This window comes from Mustelus asterias, chromosome 14, assembly GCF_964213995.1.
Source record: "Mustelus asterias chromosome 14, sMusAst1.hap1.1, whole genome shotgun sequence".
Classification (NCBI taxonomy): domain Eukaryota; kingdom Metazoa; phylum Chordata; class Chondrichthyes; order Carcharhiniformes; family Triakidae; genus Mustelus; species Mustelus asterias.
In genome coordinates this window covers 81,209,800-81,228,778 of record NC_135814.1, presented here as the reverse complement: position 1 = coordinate 81,228,778, position 18,979 = coordinate 81,209,800, and the positions used below count along the sequence as shown (strand labels likewise).

Genomic DNA, 18,979 nt, shown 5'->3' with positions numbered 1-18,979 from the left:
AGCCTTCTGCGGCAAAGAGTTCCACAGATTCACCACTCTCTGGCTGAAGAAATTTCTCCTCATCTCTGTTTTAAAGGATCATCCCTTTAGCCTGAGGTTGTGCCCTCTGGTTCTAGTTTTCCCTACGAGTGGAAATATCCTCTCCACATTCACTCTATCCAGGCCTCGCAGTATCCTGTAAGTTTCAATAAGATCCCCCCTCATCCTTCTAAACTCTAACGAGTACAGACCCAGAGTCCTCAACCGTTCCTCATACGGCAAGCTCTTCATTCCAGGGATCATTCTTGTGAACTTCCTCTGGACCCTTTCCAAGGCCAGAACATCCTTCCTTAGATACAGAGCCCAAATGGGGTCTGACCAGAGTCTTATACAGCCTCAGAAGTACATCCCTGCTCTTGTATTCTAGCCCTCTCAACATGAATGCTAATATTCCATTTGCCTTCCAAACTGATGACTGAACCTGCACGTTAACCTTAAGAGAATCTTGAACAAGGACTCCCGGCTCGGGTCACTGCCTGTGCGGAGTTTGCACATTCTCCTCGTGTCTGCATGGGTTTCCTCCGGTGCTCCGGTCTCCTCCCACAGTCCAAAAATGTGCGGGTTAGGTTGATTGGTCATGTTAAAATTGCCCCTTAGTGTCCTGAGATGCGTAGGTTAGAGGGATTAGCAGGTAAATATGTAGGGATATGGGAGTAGGGCCTGGGTGGGATTGTGGTCGGTGCAGACTCGATGGGCCGAATGGCCTCTTTCTGCACTGTAGTGTTTCTATGATTCCTAACCTGTCCAAGTCCTTCTGCAGCCTCCCTGCTTCCTCAATACTACCTGTTCCTCTACATATCTATGTATCATCTGCAAACGTAGCAACAGTGTCTTCAGTTCCTTCTTCCAAATCATAAATGTATCTTGTGAAAAGTTGTGTTCCCAGCACTAACCCCTGAGGCACACCACTAGTCACTGGCTGCCATCCTGAGAAAGACCCCTTCATCTCCACTCTCTGCCTTCTGCCAGTGAACCAATACTCTATTCATGCCAGGATCTTACTCTTAACAGGCTAACCAGCCTATAATTTCCCGTCTGCTGCCTCCCTCCCTTCTTAAACAGCAGTGTTACATTAGCTACTTTCCAGTCCTCTGGTGCCCTCCCTGCCTCCAGTGATTCCTGAAAGATCATCACCAATGGCTCCACAATTTCCTCAGCTTTCTCTTTTAGAACCCTGGGGTGTAGTCCAGGTAACTTATCCACCTTCAGATCTTTCAGTTTCCCAGAACCTTCTTAGTGATGGCCACCATACTCACCTGTGCCCCCTGATTCTCCTGGAGCTCTGGCCTCATACTGGTGTCTTCCACCGTGAAGAGTTGTGCAAAGTAACTATTCAGTTCCTCTGCCATTTCCTCGTTTCCTATTATTACTTTTCCAGCCTCATTTTCCAGTGGTCCAAGGTCTATTTTTGCCTCTCTCTTACCTTTTATGTATTGAAAAAACTTCCAATCTTAGAATCTATCTTCTTTTATATTACTAGCTAGCTTACACACATATTCCATCTTGCTTATTGCTTCTTTAGTTGTCCTCTGCTTCCTTTTAGAGGCTTCCCAATCCTCTGGCTTCCCACTACTCCTCGCCACTTTGTATGCTTTTTCTTTTGCTTTTAGATTGTCCTTGACTTCCCTCGTCAGCCATGGATGCCTCGTCCTCAGCATGTTTCCTCCTCGGGATGAATTTCTCTTGTTCCTCCTTGAATAACCCCCAAAAATTCCTACCATTGTTAGAACCATAGAAAATTACAGCTCAGAAACAGGCCTTTTGGCCCTTCTTGTCTGTGCCGAACCATTTTTTGCCTAGTCCCACTGAGCTGCACTTGGACCATATCCCTCCACACCTCTCTCATCCATGAACCCGTCCAAGTTTTTCTTAAATGTTAAAAGTTAAAATGTTAAATGTTAACCCCGCATTTACCACTTTATCCGGTAGCTCATTCCACACTCCCACCACTCTCTGCGTGAAGAAGCCCCCCCTAATATTCCCTTTAAACTTTTCTCCTTTCACCCTTAACCCATGCCCTCTGGTTTTTTTCTCCTCTAGCCTCAGTGGAAAAAGCCTGCTTGCATTCACTCTATCTATATCCATCAAAATCTTGTACACCTCTATCAAATCTCCCCTCATTCTTCTACGCTCCAGGGAATAAAGTCCCAACCTATTCAATCTCTCTCTGTAACTCATCTTCTCAAATCCAGGCAACATCCTTATGAATCTTCTCTGCACTCTTTCAACCTTATTTACATCCTTCCTGTAACTAGGTGACCAAAACTGTACACAATACTCTAAATTCAGCCTCACCAATGCCTTATATAACCTTGATGTGGAGATGCCGGCGTTGGACTGGGGTAAGCACAGTAAGAAGTCTCACAACACCAGGTTAAAGTCCAACAGGTTTATTTGGTAGCAAATACCATAAGCTTTCGGAGCAGAGCTCCTTCGTCAGATGGAGTGGATATCTGTTCTCAAACAGGGCACAGACACAGAAATCAAATTACAGAATACTGATTAGAATGCAAATCTCTACAGCTAGCCAGGTCTTAAATGTACAGACAATGTGGGTGGAGGGAGCATTCAACACAGGTTAAAGAGATGTGTATTGTCTCCAGACAGAACAGCTTGTGAAATTCTGCAAGTCCAGGAGGCAAGCTGTGGGGGTTACTGATAATGTGACATAAATCCAACATCCCGGTTTAGGCCGTCCTCATGTGTTCCAAGTTCCATTGAAGTCCACGCCTTCAGCTATCAAAGCCCTCAGCTCTGGGATTCTGTCCCTAAAACTTTCAACCTCTCTTTTCTCCTTACAACCTGCTCTTTGAACAACTGTTTGGTAACCTATCAAATTTCCCATGTCTGAGTGTCAAATGTTGTCTGGAAGTGTTCCTGCATTAAATAAATTGTGGTAAATTGCCCAGGCTTAAATATCCTGAATAAAAGCAAATTACTGCGGATGCTGGAGTATGAAACCAAAAGAGAAAATACTGGAAAATCTCAGCAGGTCTGGCAGCATCTGTAAGGAGAGAAAAGAGCTGACGTTTCGAGTCCAAATGACTCTTTGTCAAAGCTGACAGATGCTGCCAGAGCTGCTGAGATTTTCCAGCATTTTTTCTTTTGGTTTTAAATATCCTGAAATATGGAAGGCTTATCTGGCTGAAGTTTAGCACAAATGTAATGGTCAATTTGAAAAGATACTTGTTAGTACACTGCAACCTCCTCACTTCAGAATGCTTGGTTCAAGTCATTTCTGGATTTCAGCATTTTCTGGATTATCAAGTTAGAATGCCTAACCATAAGTGTATGAACCAAATATAAACATGTACCTGAGACGTAAAACAATAACAAAACATTACAAAGCACTGAGAAAATTTGTTTTATTTGTCCAAATACAGTATTTTTTTATTTTAACTAAGTATTGCACTGTACTAAAATGACCAAACTACAATTTTTCTTGCTCAAACTACTCAAAACTAGATCTGCAAAAGGACTTGAGGCTCCAGGATTAGAACTACCAACAGGCCCAAGATGGGGAAAGCAGTGTGATGATAATGATTCTATATCTATTTGCTAACTTTTCTTCCTCTTTATTCACAATTGGTTGCAGCACAACCAGTGGCAAATCTGAGTTATGGGGCCTTCTGACAAAAATTCCAGTCAACTGGTTATTTCCAGAATTCAGCTTTCCGCACTGGAGAGGTACAGTGTTTATTGCCAGCAGCATTGATAATCAGGAAAATTAATTATTTTTAGTGAGATCTCCTAACTGTTATAGATATTTCAGCTTGACTTGCAAGATTGTTACTTCTTATTCAAGGCAAAAGTAACCTTGTTTATGATGTGCAACTGGTTACTCTTCTTCAAATTTCTAGGATAAATTAAATCAATTTCTATTCAAATTACAAAACAATTAATTTTAGGGCACTTCAGGAAAATATTCTCAGAACCTTGAATTAAAAACAAATGGTTTGACATACTTTCCTCTTAAATATAATGCCAAAATACAGCGGCTGCTTCAGCTTTTTAAATGAAGTTGCTGAAATGTAGGTGGTTGTTGTTCATTATTTTGCTTACTTTTCCACTTCTTGCTATATTGCAAAATCAATCTCCAAAGCTGAGGAAATGGTTTTTGACAGGAAAACAATCGCTATTCCTTTTCTCCAATCTCTATAACTCTAATCTTTATTACAGGGGGAATTGAAACTTATAATCATTATGGAAAAACTCATACTTCTTCAACTTTTAAAGACCCCCCCGCCCCCCCTCAAAACAAGGGAAAACAAGAAAGTAGAATTTTGTCAGTGATTCTGCTATTTAAGAAGGGTTGTAGAGATAAACCAGGGAACAACAGACCAGTGAGTCTCATGTCAATGGTTGGGAAACTATTAGAAAAACTTCTGAAGGAGAGCATTTATCTCTACTTGGAGAGGCAAAGTTTGATCAAGGATAGTCAGCATGGCTTTGGCAGAGGGAGGTCATTCCCAGCAAATTTGATTGAATCTTTTGAGGAAGCGACCAGGTGTGTACACGAGGATAGTGCAGTTGATGTAGTTTACATGGATTTCAGCAAAGCCTTTGACAAGGTCCCAAATGAGAGACTTGTAAAGAAGGTAAATTCACATGATATACAGGGTAATTTGATAAAGTGGATTCAAAATAGGCTCAGTTGTAGGAGACAAAGGGTGATGATAGAAGGCTGTTCTGGTGACTGGAAATCAGTGTCCAGTGGTGTGCCATGGATCTGTGTTGGCCCCCTATTATTCGCTATTTATATAAATGACATTGATGACTATGTGGGGGGAAGGATTAGCAAGTTTGCAGATGACACAAAGATTGGATGGGTGGTTAACAGTGAGGCGGAGGTCTTGGGCTACACAAAGATATCGACGGAATGGTCAAATGGGTGGGAAGTGGCAGATGGAATTTAACCTTGAAAAGTGTGAGGTGATACACTTTGGAAAGAGTAATTTGACGAGGAAGTATTCAATGAATGGTAGGATACTAGGAAGTTCTGTGGAACAAAGGGACCTTAGTATATTTGTCCACAGATCTCTGAAAGCAGAAGGGCATGTTAGTAGGGTGGTGAAAAAGGCATATGGGACACTTGCCTTTATCAATCAAGGCATAGATTACAAAAGCACGGAAGTCATGTTGAAGTTGGTGAGACCACAGCTAGAGTGTCTGCAGTTCTGGTCGCCACATTATCGGAAGGACGTGATTGCACTGGAGGGGGTGCAGAAGAGATTTACCAGGATGCTGCCTTGGATGGAACATTTAAGTTATGAAGAGAGGTTGTTTTCGTTAGAGCAGAGAAGACTGAGGGGGTGACCTGATCGGGGTACAAGATTATGAGAGACATGGACAGAGTGGATAAGGATCAGCTAATCCCCTTAGTTGAAGGATCAGTCAGAAAGGGACATAGGTTCAAGGTATGGGGCAGGAAGTTTGGGGAGGATGGGAGGAAAAACCTTTTTACCCGGAGGGTGGCGACGGTCTGGAATCCACTGCCTGGGAGGGAAGCAAGTTGTCTCACATCCTTTAAAAAGTATCTGGATGAGCACTTGGCTCATCATAACGTTCAGGACTATGGGCCAAGTGCTGGCAGATGGGATTAGGTGGGAGTTCAGGTGTTTCTAATGTGTCAGTGTGGACTCGATGGGACAAAGGGCCTCTTCTGCGCTGCATGATTCTATGATTCCTTGATCTCCCATCATTACCTTAGGAACAGTGCCAGAGAATTGGTGTAAACAGAAACACTTCAGGATTTTTATCAATCTTTGTCCAGAGGAACATTCTGCAGAATCCGAGGTGATTGATTAAATCCCATCAATACATTTAATTATTTTTGACAAATGGTGAACGCTGTTCCTTTAAGCTAGGTCATTAAAGATTTTTTTTTACATAAAAACAATGGGCAAGTGCCTCCTATGGTTATTTTAATACAAAGTTGTGAACGGGCTAGGTCTCTAAAGGGGCTGCAGAAGCAGAGGGCCTGGGTATATAAGCATGTTGAAGATCGCAGAACAGGTTGAGAGAGCGGTTAATAAAGCATACCGTATCCTTGGCTTTATTAACAGGAGCAAGGAGATTATGTTGAATTTACACAAAACATTAGTTCAGCCTCAGCTGGAGCATTGGAGCTGTTCTTGCACCACACTAAAGGATGTAAAGACCACAGAGAGAGTGCAGAAAAAATTCACATGAATGGTTCATGGAAGGAGGAACCTCAGTAATGGAAGATTAATTGGAAAAGTTGGGACTATTTTACTTGGATCAAATGCTGAGAGATCTGAGATATTCAAAATCATGAGGGATCTGGACAGAGTAGATAGGGATAAACTGTTCCCACTCATGGACGTATATGAGAGCACACATTTAAAGTAATTGACAAAATAAGCAAAAGTGACACGAGGAAAAACATTTTCACACAACAGTGGTTGAGTTCTTGAATGCACTGCCTGAGCCAGATACAATTGAGGCATTCAAAAAAGATAGACCACTATTTGAAAAAGATGAATGAATAGGATATGGGGAGAAGGCAAGGGACTGGCACTAGGTGAATTGCTCATTCAGAGATTTGGTGCAGGTGCACAATGGCCTCCTTCTGCGTTGTAACAATTCTATGATTCTATAATTTTATTATGAATTGTAAGAAATTCAAGGAAAATAGACATATTCTCTGAAATGACACGTATCCAAGGCAAGAAAATCCCCAAAACAGTTATCTGGCATACAACACCAGGCTAAAAACCTGCTGTGAGCAGTAAGTTGTTTACATCATCCAGACCAACCCAAAAATGCGCTCAGCTCCTGGTTCACATCAACTACAATGCTAATGGCCCAGGAGGGATTAACAAGAGTGCAGGAGATAATGGTGAATGCTTGGATCATATTGTCTTGATGGCGACATCAGTGTAAAAGTTTGGAGGAAACAATGTAAATGGGTCTAAAGGAATTAAATCAACCATGGTATGTTTAACATTTAGAATGGGTATTGACATGGACAGATTTTTTTAGTACAAAATTAGAAACTCCAGCGCAAACTTCTAAAAAAAATTAGAATCAGTATTATTACAGATGACTGAAAAACCTATAGCAGCAGTAAACTCTCTCACCTGGACCCTCCTTACCCTCACTGAAATGCACTCGAGCTCTTCATATCCAAGGTTAAATCCCAATGCTAATAATCTTATTGAAACAACGTTCAAACATTATAACACTGACTCTTTTAAGGCTAGCACTGACAGAATGAGATCAGAACTCAGGACAGTCATGGCAGGCAAACAGATCTTATTCAATTTTTTGTATGGTGGTTTCAGAAAAATTGGAAGAAAAGGTCTGATGAAGTAATTCAATGAAGCCGATGGTATCCTCTGGTGGGGTTTTGGTCTTCCATCATTTAACAAATTGGGATTCTCTCTCATGCTCCGTCGCCAGAAGTGGGAGTCAAATATCTGAATGAGAATAATTTGTTGTCTGCTCCACCACTTAACAGCAACTGAAAAGATCAAAGAAAAAAATTAATTTGTCTCCCCATCCCAATATTCTGATGTTATAAGTTATCTTCCCACCTCTCAAGATCTTCATAAGCCACTGAGCCTTTTCTGTGTAATTACTCAGTTTGTTTTTATTCTTTAATGCAATTTCAGATCATAATACAAGGGTACAAGATCAATTTCAGGAGTGAAGAGCTTTCATCAGATGAAGGCGCTGGCGCTGCCTCTCTTTCTAATATTCATTCAGCAATCTACTCTAGAAGCAGTTATGCAAACCCGCATCACAAGATCACACGTTCTTATCCCCTTTGCAATCTTCACTATCCACCACTCCAGTATATCTCCTCCAGTGAACAACACTTCACCTTTTGCAACATCAAAACTCAGCTAAGTCTCTTGTGGGTTATAAGCTCTCCTACTCAGTTTTTATCTTCAAACCTTTCCCAAATTCATGCCACTTTTTTCTAAAAGTCTCTGGATCTCCCCAATTCACCATGACACTAGAATGACCTAGAGAAAAGACAAATAACATTTTCTGGTCAATGAATTACGTTTATCCCACCTTTGATATTGTTAAAGCAGTGTGGCTTTAAGTTCATGTGACTACTGAGAAAAAATATATTGAACTTAATGGGCTGTTTTTTACACTATAATATTCTATGATCCCACAGCCATTTTTATGGTTACTTAGTGCGCTAACTACTGCTGTAAGCTCTCACCAATAAACAACAGACCTAAATCCACCAGAAGCAAATTTCTATTGCCTGGGAACTATCATTCCATCAGTTTGGCAGAATGACAGTTTCTCTGCAATTCACCACAGGTGAAGGCATCTCAGGTTTGGAAGTTGACATTCAATTAGACATGCTGAAAGGCGAGGAAAGTAATAAGGAAAAATGTGGGTTTCTGTGGCAATTTTTTTAATGTATGCATTACTCAAATCACACTTTAGTAGGTAGGAGGAATAATAAAATTTTTAAAAGTTTTATTTTGATATCTACCCTCAGTTAGTCAGAAAGGTTGAAGATATTTAAACATCAAAAAATGATAAGTGCTGATCCATTAACTTTTCTTCACACCAGTACAATCCATAAAGAAGAAATAAGTTATATGCCAAGGCAGCCAAACACGACGAATGCTTACCCCATTCTCTGCCCAGTCTACACAGAGTACTCTGTCTTCATGTGCATTCATATCATATAAAGGAGCCTTAGAACTAAAACAGAAAAGATGCAAGTAATTATGAGCAATCAATGGGCTCAAACAATGACTTAACTGAAATTCAGAACATTAGCAACTTGACCCAGACCAGCCATTTTCAAAACCACTTTTATATTGGTACTTATTCAAGTAAGATTGCAAAGTTTTTTTAAAGTTTATTTATTAGTATCACAAGTAAGCTTACATTAACACTGCAACGAAGTGACTGTGAAAATCCCTTAGTCGCCACACACCAGCATCTGTTCTGGTACGCTGAGGCAGAATTTAGCATGGCCAATGCACCTAACCAGCAAGTCTTTCGGATTGTGGGAGGAAACCAGAGCACCCGAGGAAACCCACGCAGACACGGGGAGAATGTGCAAACTCCACACTGACAGTGACCCAAGCCGGGAATCGAACCCGGGTCCCTGGAGCTGAGGCACAGTGGTGCTAACCACTCTGCCACCATGGCGCCCACCAGGTGTCCAGCATCCATGTACCTACTCCCAGTGTTTACTGAATCAGACAACTCTAATCCAGTGGCAGATTTGTAGACCACTTCTTGCAGTGTACAAAAGTCTCCTCCCAAGAAGAGAGCCAGTTTTAACTTGTGATGACTCCCAACACTAACATAGAAAGCGGTTCAATTGATAAGTGCACACTCCTAACTCTCCACAGAAATGGAAAGAAAGCTTTACCTCTCGGGTGTTTTTAAGCTTTGGAGCAGGAAGAGCAGCAGCATTAGTGGAAGCTGTATTGATGACTGCTGATTCTGGCACTGTGGGATATACTTAATCCTGCTGGGAAGGGATTTTTGGCAAAGGTATTCCTCATCACTGTTCCATGATAAAATAACCAACATCAGGTGCCTGTCATATTGCTGACTATTTATTCTCTGGGCTCTACAAGGCCTTTTGGGGAAAATTGAGCATGAAACGTTTTTTCCAGAATCGTGTTAAGTAATTTTAATCAAGGCCATATACTCATGTTCACTTGTGAAACTTGCTGTGATCACCACAATAGAACCAAGATGCCCATTATCATGGTTTCACATTCTGGAGACTGGTTTTCTTGTTGCCACTGTGATTGTTGGAAAAACGCATCTGGTTCACTAATGTCCTTTAGGGAAAGAAATCTGCTGTCCTTACCCGGTCTGGCCCTCATGTGACTCCAGAGCCACAGCAATGTGGTTGACTCTCAATTGCCCTCTAAGGGCAATTAGGGATGGGCAATAAATGCTGGCCAGCCAGCGACGCCCATGTCCCATGAATGAATTAAAAAAGAAACTATACTTGTCTGGTAAAACTGAGGCTTAATCTAAAGTAGTTCTACTGGTGGAAATGGTTATGGAGGAAATGGTTATGGGGATGACCGCATTTTGATTGGCAGAAATAATTTTTGAGAGTTCGCTGGAGCTTCTGTGACTCTCTGCCCTGCTACAAACAAAATTAATTCTCAAGGTACCTTCTTACATCCCAGAGCTTGACCAATTTGTCAAAAGAGCCTGAAATCAACTGATTCTCATGTATGGGTGACCATTTGACTGCCGTTACCCATCCATTGTGAGAAGTTAGGGAGAGCAGCACTAGAGATCCATCTGGGGAGAGAGAGAGAAGAGAAAGTAATTATACAGTATGCTAACACTAACCCTTTCCAGTTTATTTTGCCCAAAACAAAAAAGGCACTTTCTTTATATAGTATAGAGAACTAATTAATTAATGCAGACAGAAAAGAATAATTTAGATAGCCTGATGGCAATACTGTGCCAAGACATGGATTTGTAGAGAGTCTTAGTGACCTTAGTGAATTAGGCAGCTGCTTCAAGTGTTGTCATTGTCTATAATTGGAGACACTGGCCAGGATCTTGAACCCACACTCTCCATGCGCGAGATTGCCGGCAGGAGCTCATGATCTGGCGAAACCGGGAAATTGCGAATCTTGCCGGCAAGACTGTGATTTCATGTTTCACCACCTCTAACCAGTGACATAATCAGGTTCACTAAATTAGTTATACAGCCCCCACTCGCTTGCAAGATCTTTCCCCTTCACTAAATTTTCGCACCTTGCCGTTGTGGAAGGAGTGGGGGAAAGCGATTAATTTTTTTTCAGTGATTAGGACACCCTTTAAAAGCAGCACCCTGCTCTCAGTGAATCCGGTTCCCAACTTTAAGAGTCCCCACCTCACCAGACTGAAGGCTCACACTTCTTTGTTTGCAATTAAAGTCAAAAACACCGGAGAGAAAACTGGCCGGTGGAGCTGGAGGGTTCCACGCCAGTTTTCTCACCAAAACTGACACTGCCAGATTCTCTTAAGATTCCGCTCGCACTCCCTTTAAGTTAATGGATGGTTTGACAACCAGTCAAAACAACAGACAGCTAACAAAGTAGCAGAGTTCCCCTCCGCTATCAGCATCCTTGTGACACCATAAAAAACAGAAATGGTAACATTTAATAACATAGGACTTTTGCCGACTCCTTTCAGCCCTCGAGCCTGCTGCACCGTTCAATCCGATCATGGCTGATCTGCTTATGGCCTCACTCCATTTTCCTGTCCGCTCCCCAAAATCCTTGATTCCGTTGTCCATCTGTCTTATTCTGCTTTGAATAAATTCAATGACCAAACCTCCACTGCTCCCTGGGAAGAGAATTCCAGGCTAAAAACCCTCAGAAAACATTTCTCCTCATCTCAGCCTTAAAAGGCAAACGTCAAGTGTGTCCCCTAGTCCCTCTCATGAATAGAAACATCCACCAGTAACTACCCTGTCAAAGTCCCCTCAGGATCTTTTAGGTTTCAATAAGATCATCTCTCATTCTTCTGAACTTCAATGGATATAGGCCCAACCTGTTCAACCTTTCCTCACAGGATAAGTCCTTCATCCCAGGAATGATTCAAGTGAACCTTCTCTTCTGCTTCTAACACAATTGTATCCTTTTCTAAATATGGGGACCAAAACCATACACAGTATTCCAGATGATCCACACTGAACATGTTTAAATGCAGGCCGATTACATATGGCGACCAAAACCATGCATGCACATTTCAAATCCACACAAACTATGAGCCCTTGAACTGTCAGTGTTCATGGAACCATATCTCAACAAGATTCAGTGCTTTGTGATGGTGCTGGTGGGTAGGTGAAATCTACAGACAATCCACTGTATATTGTGTAACTCCATGGGTTGATCAAAGGTAATTTCATCCTTAAAAGTAAGGGGAGTAAGGGGAAGTTTGGAATTGAGATAAGATCTGATTATGATGTAAACTGAGTGATAAGTCTGGGAATTCGATACACAGTGGGATAGAGGTGCTCCTCTGTCTAACTTTTCTCTGAAGAATGCACTGTAACGTCATATGTGCAGTAGGCATCTGTGGCTTGAACACTTTGACTCAGATTGCAAAGCTGCAGTCTGAGTTGCAGATGCTGCATTAAGTCAGAGAAAGGATGAGTTACACTTTGTTCCAGGAAGCAGTCATGCTCTTTTGGTTAGTTGGTCAATGGTCAGGAACAGGAGGCTGCGACTGCGAGTCATGCAGCTAAGTGGAACCAGCATGTAGTGATGGAGGAACCTCAGCCCCTGACTTTGATCAAGAGATGCGAGGTGCTTGCTACCTGTGAAGATGTGGACGGCTGCAGGGTGGATGAGAAAACTGACCATGGCACCATGGTGCAGAATATAACTTAGGTAGGGGTGAGGAGGGGCAGAAGTGAATGTGGTATTGATAGGGGGCCATATAGTCAAGGGGACAGATACTGGACTCTGCAGCTGTGACCAGGAGCTCCAAAGGTTACATTGTAAGAACATCATTGTAAAGGGGACTGGGGACGGTGGTGGTGGAGAAGAGGAGGTGGTGGGGGGAGATGATCCAGTTAAGCCAACAACCTAGATAGAACCAGGAATGTCATTCTGCTGAAAGAGTCTGAGGTGTTATGGTCTAAATTAGAGAACAGAACATCAACAGTAATCATCTTTAGATTGCTTCCTGTGCCATGCACCAATTGGCATAAGGTCAAGCAGATCAGAGAATTAAACGCAGTTCAAATACTGGTGTGGGAAAGAAAGGTTTTGATTCACTGGTATTAATACTCAGGGACAAGGGAGTTATTCTGTTGGGGTGGGCTCCAATTAAACTGGGTTCATTGCAAATTGGCAAACTGTATAACTAGGGCTGTGGACAGGGCTTTAAACTAAGAAAGACATTGCAGAGGAGTGGAAGGGGATTCAGATGAAGGAAAATCTAAAAATCTAAAGAGAAAAGTCAAGGCAATGTAACAGTTTTGCGATATGGGTGAAGACAATCAGAGTGCAAGAGGAAGGGACAGAGAGTTTACCATCAATGAATAAGGTCCTTGCAGAAAATAACAGTCAAAAAATGTCATCAAAGGCTCTTTATCTAAGCGAAGCATCCACAGTAAGATAGATGAACCAGTGACACAAATAGAAGTAAGTGATTTAGATTTAATTGTGATTACACAGGCATGGAAATTGGGAAACAAATATGTCAGGGTATACAATACTTCGGAGAGACAGACATAGTGACAAAGGAGGGATAATAATGGATGAAATAAGGACATCAATGACAAAGGATCTGGCTCAGAAGATCATGAAGTAGAATCAGAATGGGTAGAGTTCAGGAACAGCAAAAGTCGGGAAACATTTGTGGGATTAGTTTTTGGACTCTTAACAGTAGTTATACTGTTGGTAGAGCATTAAACAAAAAATACTGGAGCTTGTTACAAAGGCAATATAGTAATTGTGTGGGAGTTTCATCTTCATGTTGAATGGCACAATCAAATTGGCAAGGTGATCTAGAAGATGAATTTGTAGAATGTTTTTGTGACAATTTCTTGGAGCAATTATGTTTTAGAATCAACCAGGGAAAAAGCTATTTTAGACCTTGTATTGTGTAATGAGGTACGATTAATTAGTGATGTCATAGTAAAAGACTCACTGGCAAACAGTGACCATAATATAACTGAATTTCAAGTCAAGTTTCAAAGTGAAATATCCCAATCTGAAACAAGAATCTTAAACTTAAACTTAAACAAAGCCAATTGCATACGCACAAGATGATAGCTGGTTAAGGTTGACTGGATAAATAAACTAAACTTCAGAGTTCTGACGAAGGGTCATCCAGACTCGAAACATTGGCTCTATTCTCTCCCCAGATACAGTCAGACCTGCTGAGATTTTCTAGCATTTTCTTTTTTTGTTTCAGATTCCAGCATCTGCAGAGGAAACGGCGAGGGGGGGTGTCGGGAGCGGTGAGGGGGGGGGGGGGGGGGGGTCGGCGGCGGCGAGAGGGGGGTCGGGGATGGCGAGGGGGGCGGCGGGGCCGCGCAGAGGGGGGGCCGCGCAGAGAGGGGGCCGCGCAGAGACACACACACACACAGAGACACACACACACACAGAGACACACACACACACATACACACACAGAGACACACACACACACAGAGACACACACACACACAGAGACACACACACACACAGACACACACACACACAGAGACACACACACACAGAGACACACACACACGCACACAGAGACACACACGCACACAGAGACACACACACAGAGACACACACACAGAGACACACACGCTCACAGAGACACACACGCTCACAGAGACACACGCACACAGACACACACGCACACAGACACACACAGACACACACGCACACAGACACACACACACAGAGACACACACACAGAGACACACACACAGAGACACACACACAGAGACACACACGCTCACAGAGACACACACACACAGAGACACACACACACAGAGACACACACGCTCACAGAGACACACACACACAGAGACACACACACAGAGACACACACACAGAGACACACACACAGAGACACACACACAGAGACACACACACAGAGACACACACACACAGAGACACACACACACAGAGACACACACACACAGAGACACACACACACAGAGACACACAGAGACACACACACACAGAGACACAGACACACAGAGACACGGACACACAGAGACACAGACACACACACACAGAGACACACACACAGAGACACACACACACAGAGACACACACACACAGAGACACAGACACACAGAGACACAGACACACACACACAGACACACACACACAGAGACACACACACACAGAGACACACACACAGACACACACACACAGAGACACACACACACAGAGACACACACACACAGAGACACACACACACAGAGACACACACACAGAGACACACACACAGAGACACACACACAGAGACACACACACAGACACACACACACAGACACACACACACACACACACAGAGAGACACACACACACACACACAGAGAGACACACACAGAGAGAGACACACACAGAGAGAGACACACAGAGAGAGAGACACACACAGAGACACACACACACAGAGACACACACACAGAGACACACACACACAGAGACACACACACACAGACACACACACACAGACACACACACACACAGACACACACACACACAGACACACACACACACAGACACACACACACAGACACACACACACAGACACACACACACACACACACAGAGAGACACACACACACACACAGAGAGACACACACACACACACAGAGAGACACACACACACACAGAGACACACACACAGAGACACACACACAGAGACACACACACACACACACAGAGACACACACAGAGAGAGACACACACAGAGAGAGACACACACAGAGAGAGACACACACCGAGAGAGACACACACCGAGAGAGACACACACCGAGAGAGACACACACCGAGAGAGACACACACCGAGAGAGACACACACAGAGAGAGACACACACAGAGAGAGACACACACAGAGAGAGACACACACAGAGAGAGACACACACAGAGAGAGACACACACAGAGAGAGAGACACACAGAGAGAGAGACACACAGAGAGAGAGACACACACACAGAGAGAGACACACACACAGAGAGAGACACACACACAGAGAGAGACACACACACAGAGAGAGACACACACACAGAGAGAGACACACACACAGAGAGAGACACACACACACACACAGAGACACACAGAGAGAGAGAGAGACAGAGAGAGTGAGAGACAGAGAGAGAGAGGGAGAGAGAGACACAGAGACAGAGAGCTAGAGTTAATGGAGAAAAAAAAACTGAGAAATTCTTAGAGAGAGAAGGGGTTAAAAAATGTGAGCAGAGAGGGATCTGGTTTGGAGAGAGAGAGAGAGAGCGGTAGACAGGCTGTGGGTGAGGGCGAGAGCACCCTTGTGTGAATGCTTGGGAATTGCAGGTGATGGCAGAATTAAGACTAATGCAGACACCTTATAAATCAAAGTAAGATTCTAAAGTCTCAAAGTATGATACTCAAGTCTAAATTCCACATTTTTGGGGGCTGATCAATGATCAAGATCATTCTTTAAAAAAGAGGGTAAGAATTTGGCTAGATTTGGGCTCTTTGTTACTGCATTGGTCTAAAAATGGCATTTCATAGGTTACATTTTATGTGCAAAGACTTCTCATCAGGAAGGGGTAAGACAAATATTGGAGCCTTTTAACTGTTGCAGGAATTTTGTGGAGGATTATGCTGTACTTGCCAAACCTTTACAGAACCTGATTAAGGGAGGAAAGGCGAGTAGTGAGGAAGTAGGATGGGGAGACACGGAAGCACAAGCTTTTTCAGATTTAAAACAAGCCATGGCAAGAGTCCCAGCCCTGGGTCTACCAGATCTTACCAAGCTATTTCATATTTTTGTCGGGAGGGTGATAGAGCGAAAGCTGCAGTAGCAACCCAACAGCATGGGGATAGATAGATTCAGTAGCCAGGGGAATGCATCGATATGTAAGGGCTTTAGCATGTGCCTCCTGGGCCATGAGAGTGTCCAAGCCACTTACTTTCATGGGAAAAATAATTCTCTACAGCCCTCACACAATCGTTCAAGGTTTAGGAGCAGGAAGGTTAAAAAGATGTTCAAATTGGGAGGCAAATCTTTTGCCGAAAGACAAACATGTAGGGATCAGCAGAGATGTAAGAGGAAATCCTGCAGGAGGGTTAACAGTGCAAGGAACAGAGCATGATTAGGCTGGAAATTTGGGCAAAGAAATGGCAGATGGAGTTCAATCCAGATAAATGCGAAGTGATGCATTTTGGTAGAACTAACGTAGGGGGGAGCTATACGATAAATGACAGAACCATAAAGGGTGTAGATACGCAGAGGGACCTGGGTGTGCAAGTCCACAGATCCTTGAAGGTGACGTCACAGGTGGAGAAGGTAGTGAATAAGGCATATGGCATGCTTGCCTTTATAGGACAGGGCATAGAGTAGAAAAGTTGGAGTCTGATGTTGCAGTTGTATAGAACGTTGGTTCGGCCGCATTTGGAATACTGCACCCAGTTCTGGTCGCCACACTACCAGAAGGACGTGGAGGCTTTAGAGAGAGTGCAGAGGAGATTTACCAGGATGTTGCCTGGTATGGAAGGGCTTAGTTATGAGGAGAGATTGGGTAAACTGGGGTTGTTCTCACTGGAAAGACGGAGGATGAGGGGTGACCTAATAGAGGTGTATAAAATTATGAAAGGGCATAGATAGGGTGAACGGTGGGAAGCTTTTTCCCAGGTCGGTGGTGACGTTCACGAGGGGTCATAGGTTCAAGGTGAGGGCGGGGGGAGGTTTAACACAGATATCAGAAGGACGTATTTTATGCAGAGGGTGGTGGGGGCCTGTAATGCGCTGCCGGGCAAGGTGGTGGAGGCGGACACACTGGGAACGTTTAAGACTTATCTAGATAGCCACAAGAACGGAGTGGGAATGGAGGGATACAAAAGAATGGTCTAGTTTGGACCAAGGAGCGGCACGGGCTTGGAGGGCCAAAGGGCCTGTTCCTGTGCTGTATTGTTCTTTGTTCTTTGATGAATGTATAGCGGAAGTGACAGAAGGAGCGAGCGAAGGGGGTTCGCAAAGGAACCAACTCACGGGGAGGGAGTGATTAATCTGTAAGTAAATGGAGCCAGGAAATATGTCAATGGCCAATTCCGCACATCATGGGCGGTGGTGAATGACGAAAGAACAGTGATTGCAGGAGAACAAATCCCAGGGAGCAATTCAGCACAAGTGGCAAAGTTGTCAGCTTTGACCAATGCTTTAGAATGGGGTAAAGGAAAATGAGTAAATGTGTTCACAACAGCTGATACACCTTTGGCATGATCCATGACAGCTTGGGGAAGAAGGGGATTTGTAACACCTAATAGGAAACATATCCAGCATGAACATCTAAACAGCAATTTACTTCAGGCAGCTCACAGTCCCTTAGAAGCTGCAGTAATAAAAATACAGGCTCCTCAGATGATTTCCACCCAGGCCCAAGAAGAAAACAGTAGAGCAGATAAGGCAGCTTAAAAACCTGTTGCAACAGAATTTGGAAGGAATCCAAACAGCAAGTGTGGCAGCAGCACAAGCCAGGGACGTCACAGACATTGATGTGAAACAGATACAAGAACAGGCATCAGAGGAAGAGAAACAGGAATGGGAAAACATGGAGGACAGAGAGGTCGAGACAGCGTATGGAGAAGGGAAGGTAGAATAGCCTCAGAAGTAATACAACAGACCTTATTGGAGACATATCATGGATTAGCACATGCAGGCAGGGACCACATGTACAATCTTGTCAAAGGTGCCTGCAGTGCACCCTAGTAGAATCAGGTTGTCCCTGCAAGGTCAAGATGGGTAAGCAATCACAGCCTAAAGGACCATGGGAAAAGTTACAGATGGATTTTACAGGGCCCTTACCCAGAGTGAAGGAAAGACCTGTTACCTGGTAATTATTGACCAGTTTACTCGGTGGGTAGAGGCATTCCCATGCAGAGATGTTACAGTCAAAACAATGGCTTTGACATTAGTAAATGAGGTGATACCCAGGTAGGGTATGTCTCTTCAGTTAGATTTAGATCAGAAAACCCATTTCATAAGGAAAGTTTTAGGAGAAGTCTGTAAAATATTGGGAATAAAGCAAATATTTCATATACCATGCCACCTCCAGAGTTCAGGAATGGTAGAGTGGATGAACAGGATGTTAAAGAACAGTCTAGCCAAGGCTATTCTACAGGAAGGAAACAATTGGGTGCAGGCTTTGCCTGCGATATTGTTGCAACAAAGAGCTACTCCTACTCGCGGAACAGGGTTAACTACTTTTGAACTGATGGCGGGAAGAACAATGCACCTCCCAGAGG

At 43.4% G+C, this 18,979-nt stretch overlaps 1 protein-coding gene across 2 annotated transcripts in view; it reads right to left on the bottom strand.

The window, feature by feature from the left end:
• Positions 1-3,387: 3,387 nt before the first annotated feature.
• The window catches only part of wdr12 (WD repeat domain 12), a 52,323-nt gene continuing 36,731 nt past the window's right edge, over positions 3,388-18,979 (bottom strand). The window contains exons 11-13 of one of the 2 annotated variants that reach the window (XM_078228701.1): positions 10,188-10,320; positions 8,667-8,739; positions 3,388-7,525 (exon numbers count right to left, since the gene is read on the bottom strand). In XM_078228701.1, coding sequence (XP_078084827.1) covers positions 7,448-7,525; positions 8,667-8,739; positions 10,188-10,320 — 284 coding nt within the window. In that variant the 3' untranslated portion in view covers positions 3,388-7,447. The remainder of the gene's footprint in view (positions 7,526-8,666; positions 8,740-10,187; positions 10,321-18,979) is intronic. The other variant, XM_078228702.1, reaches the window with a different exon arrangement.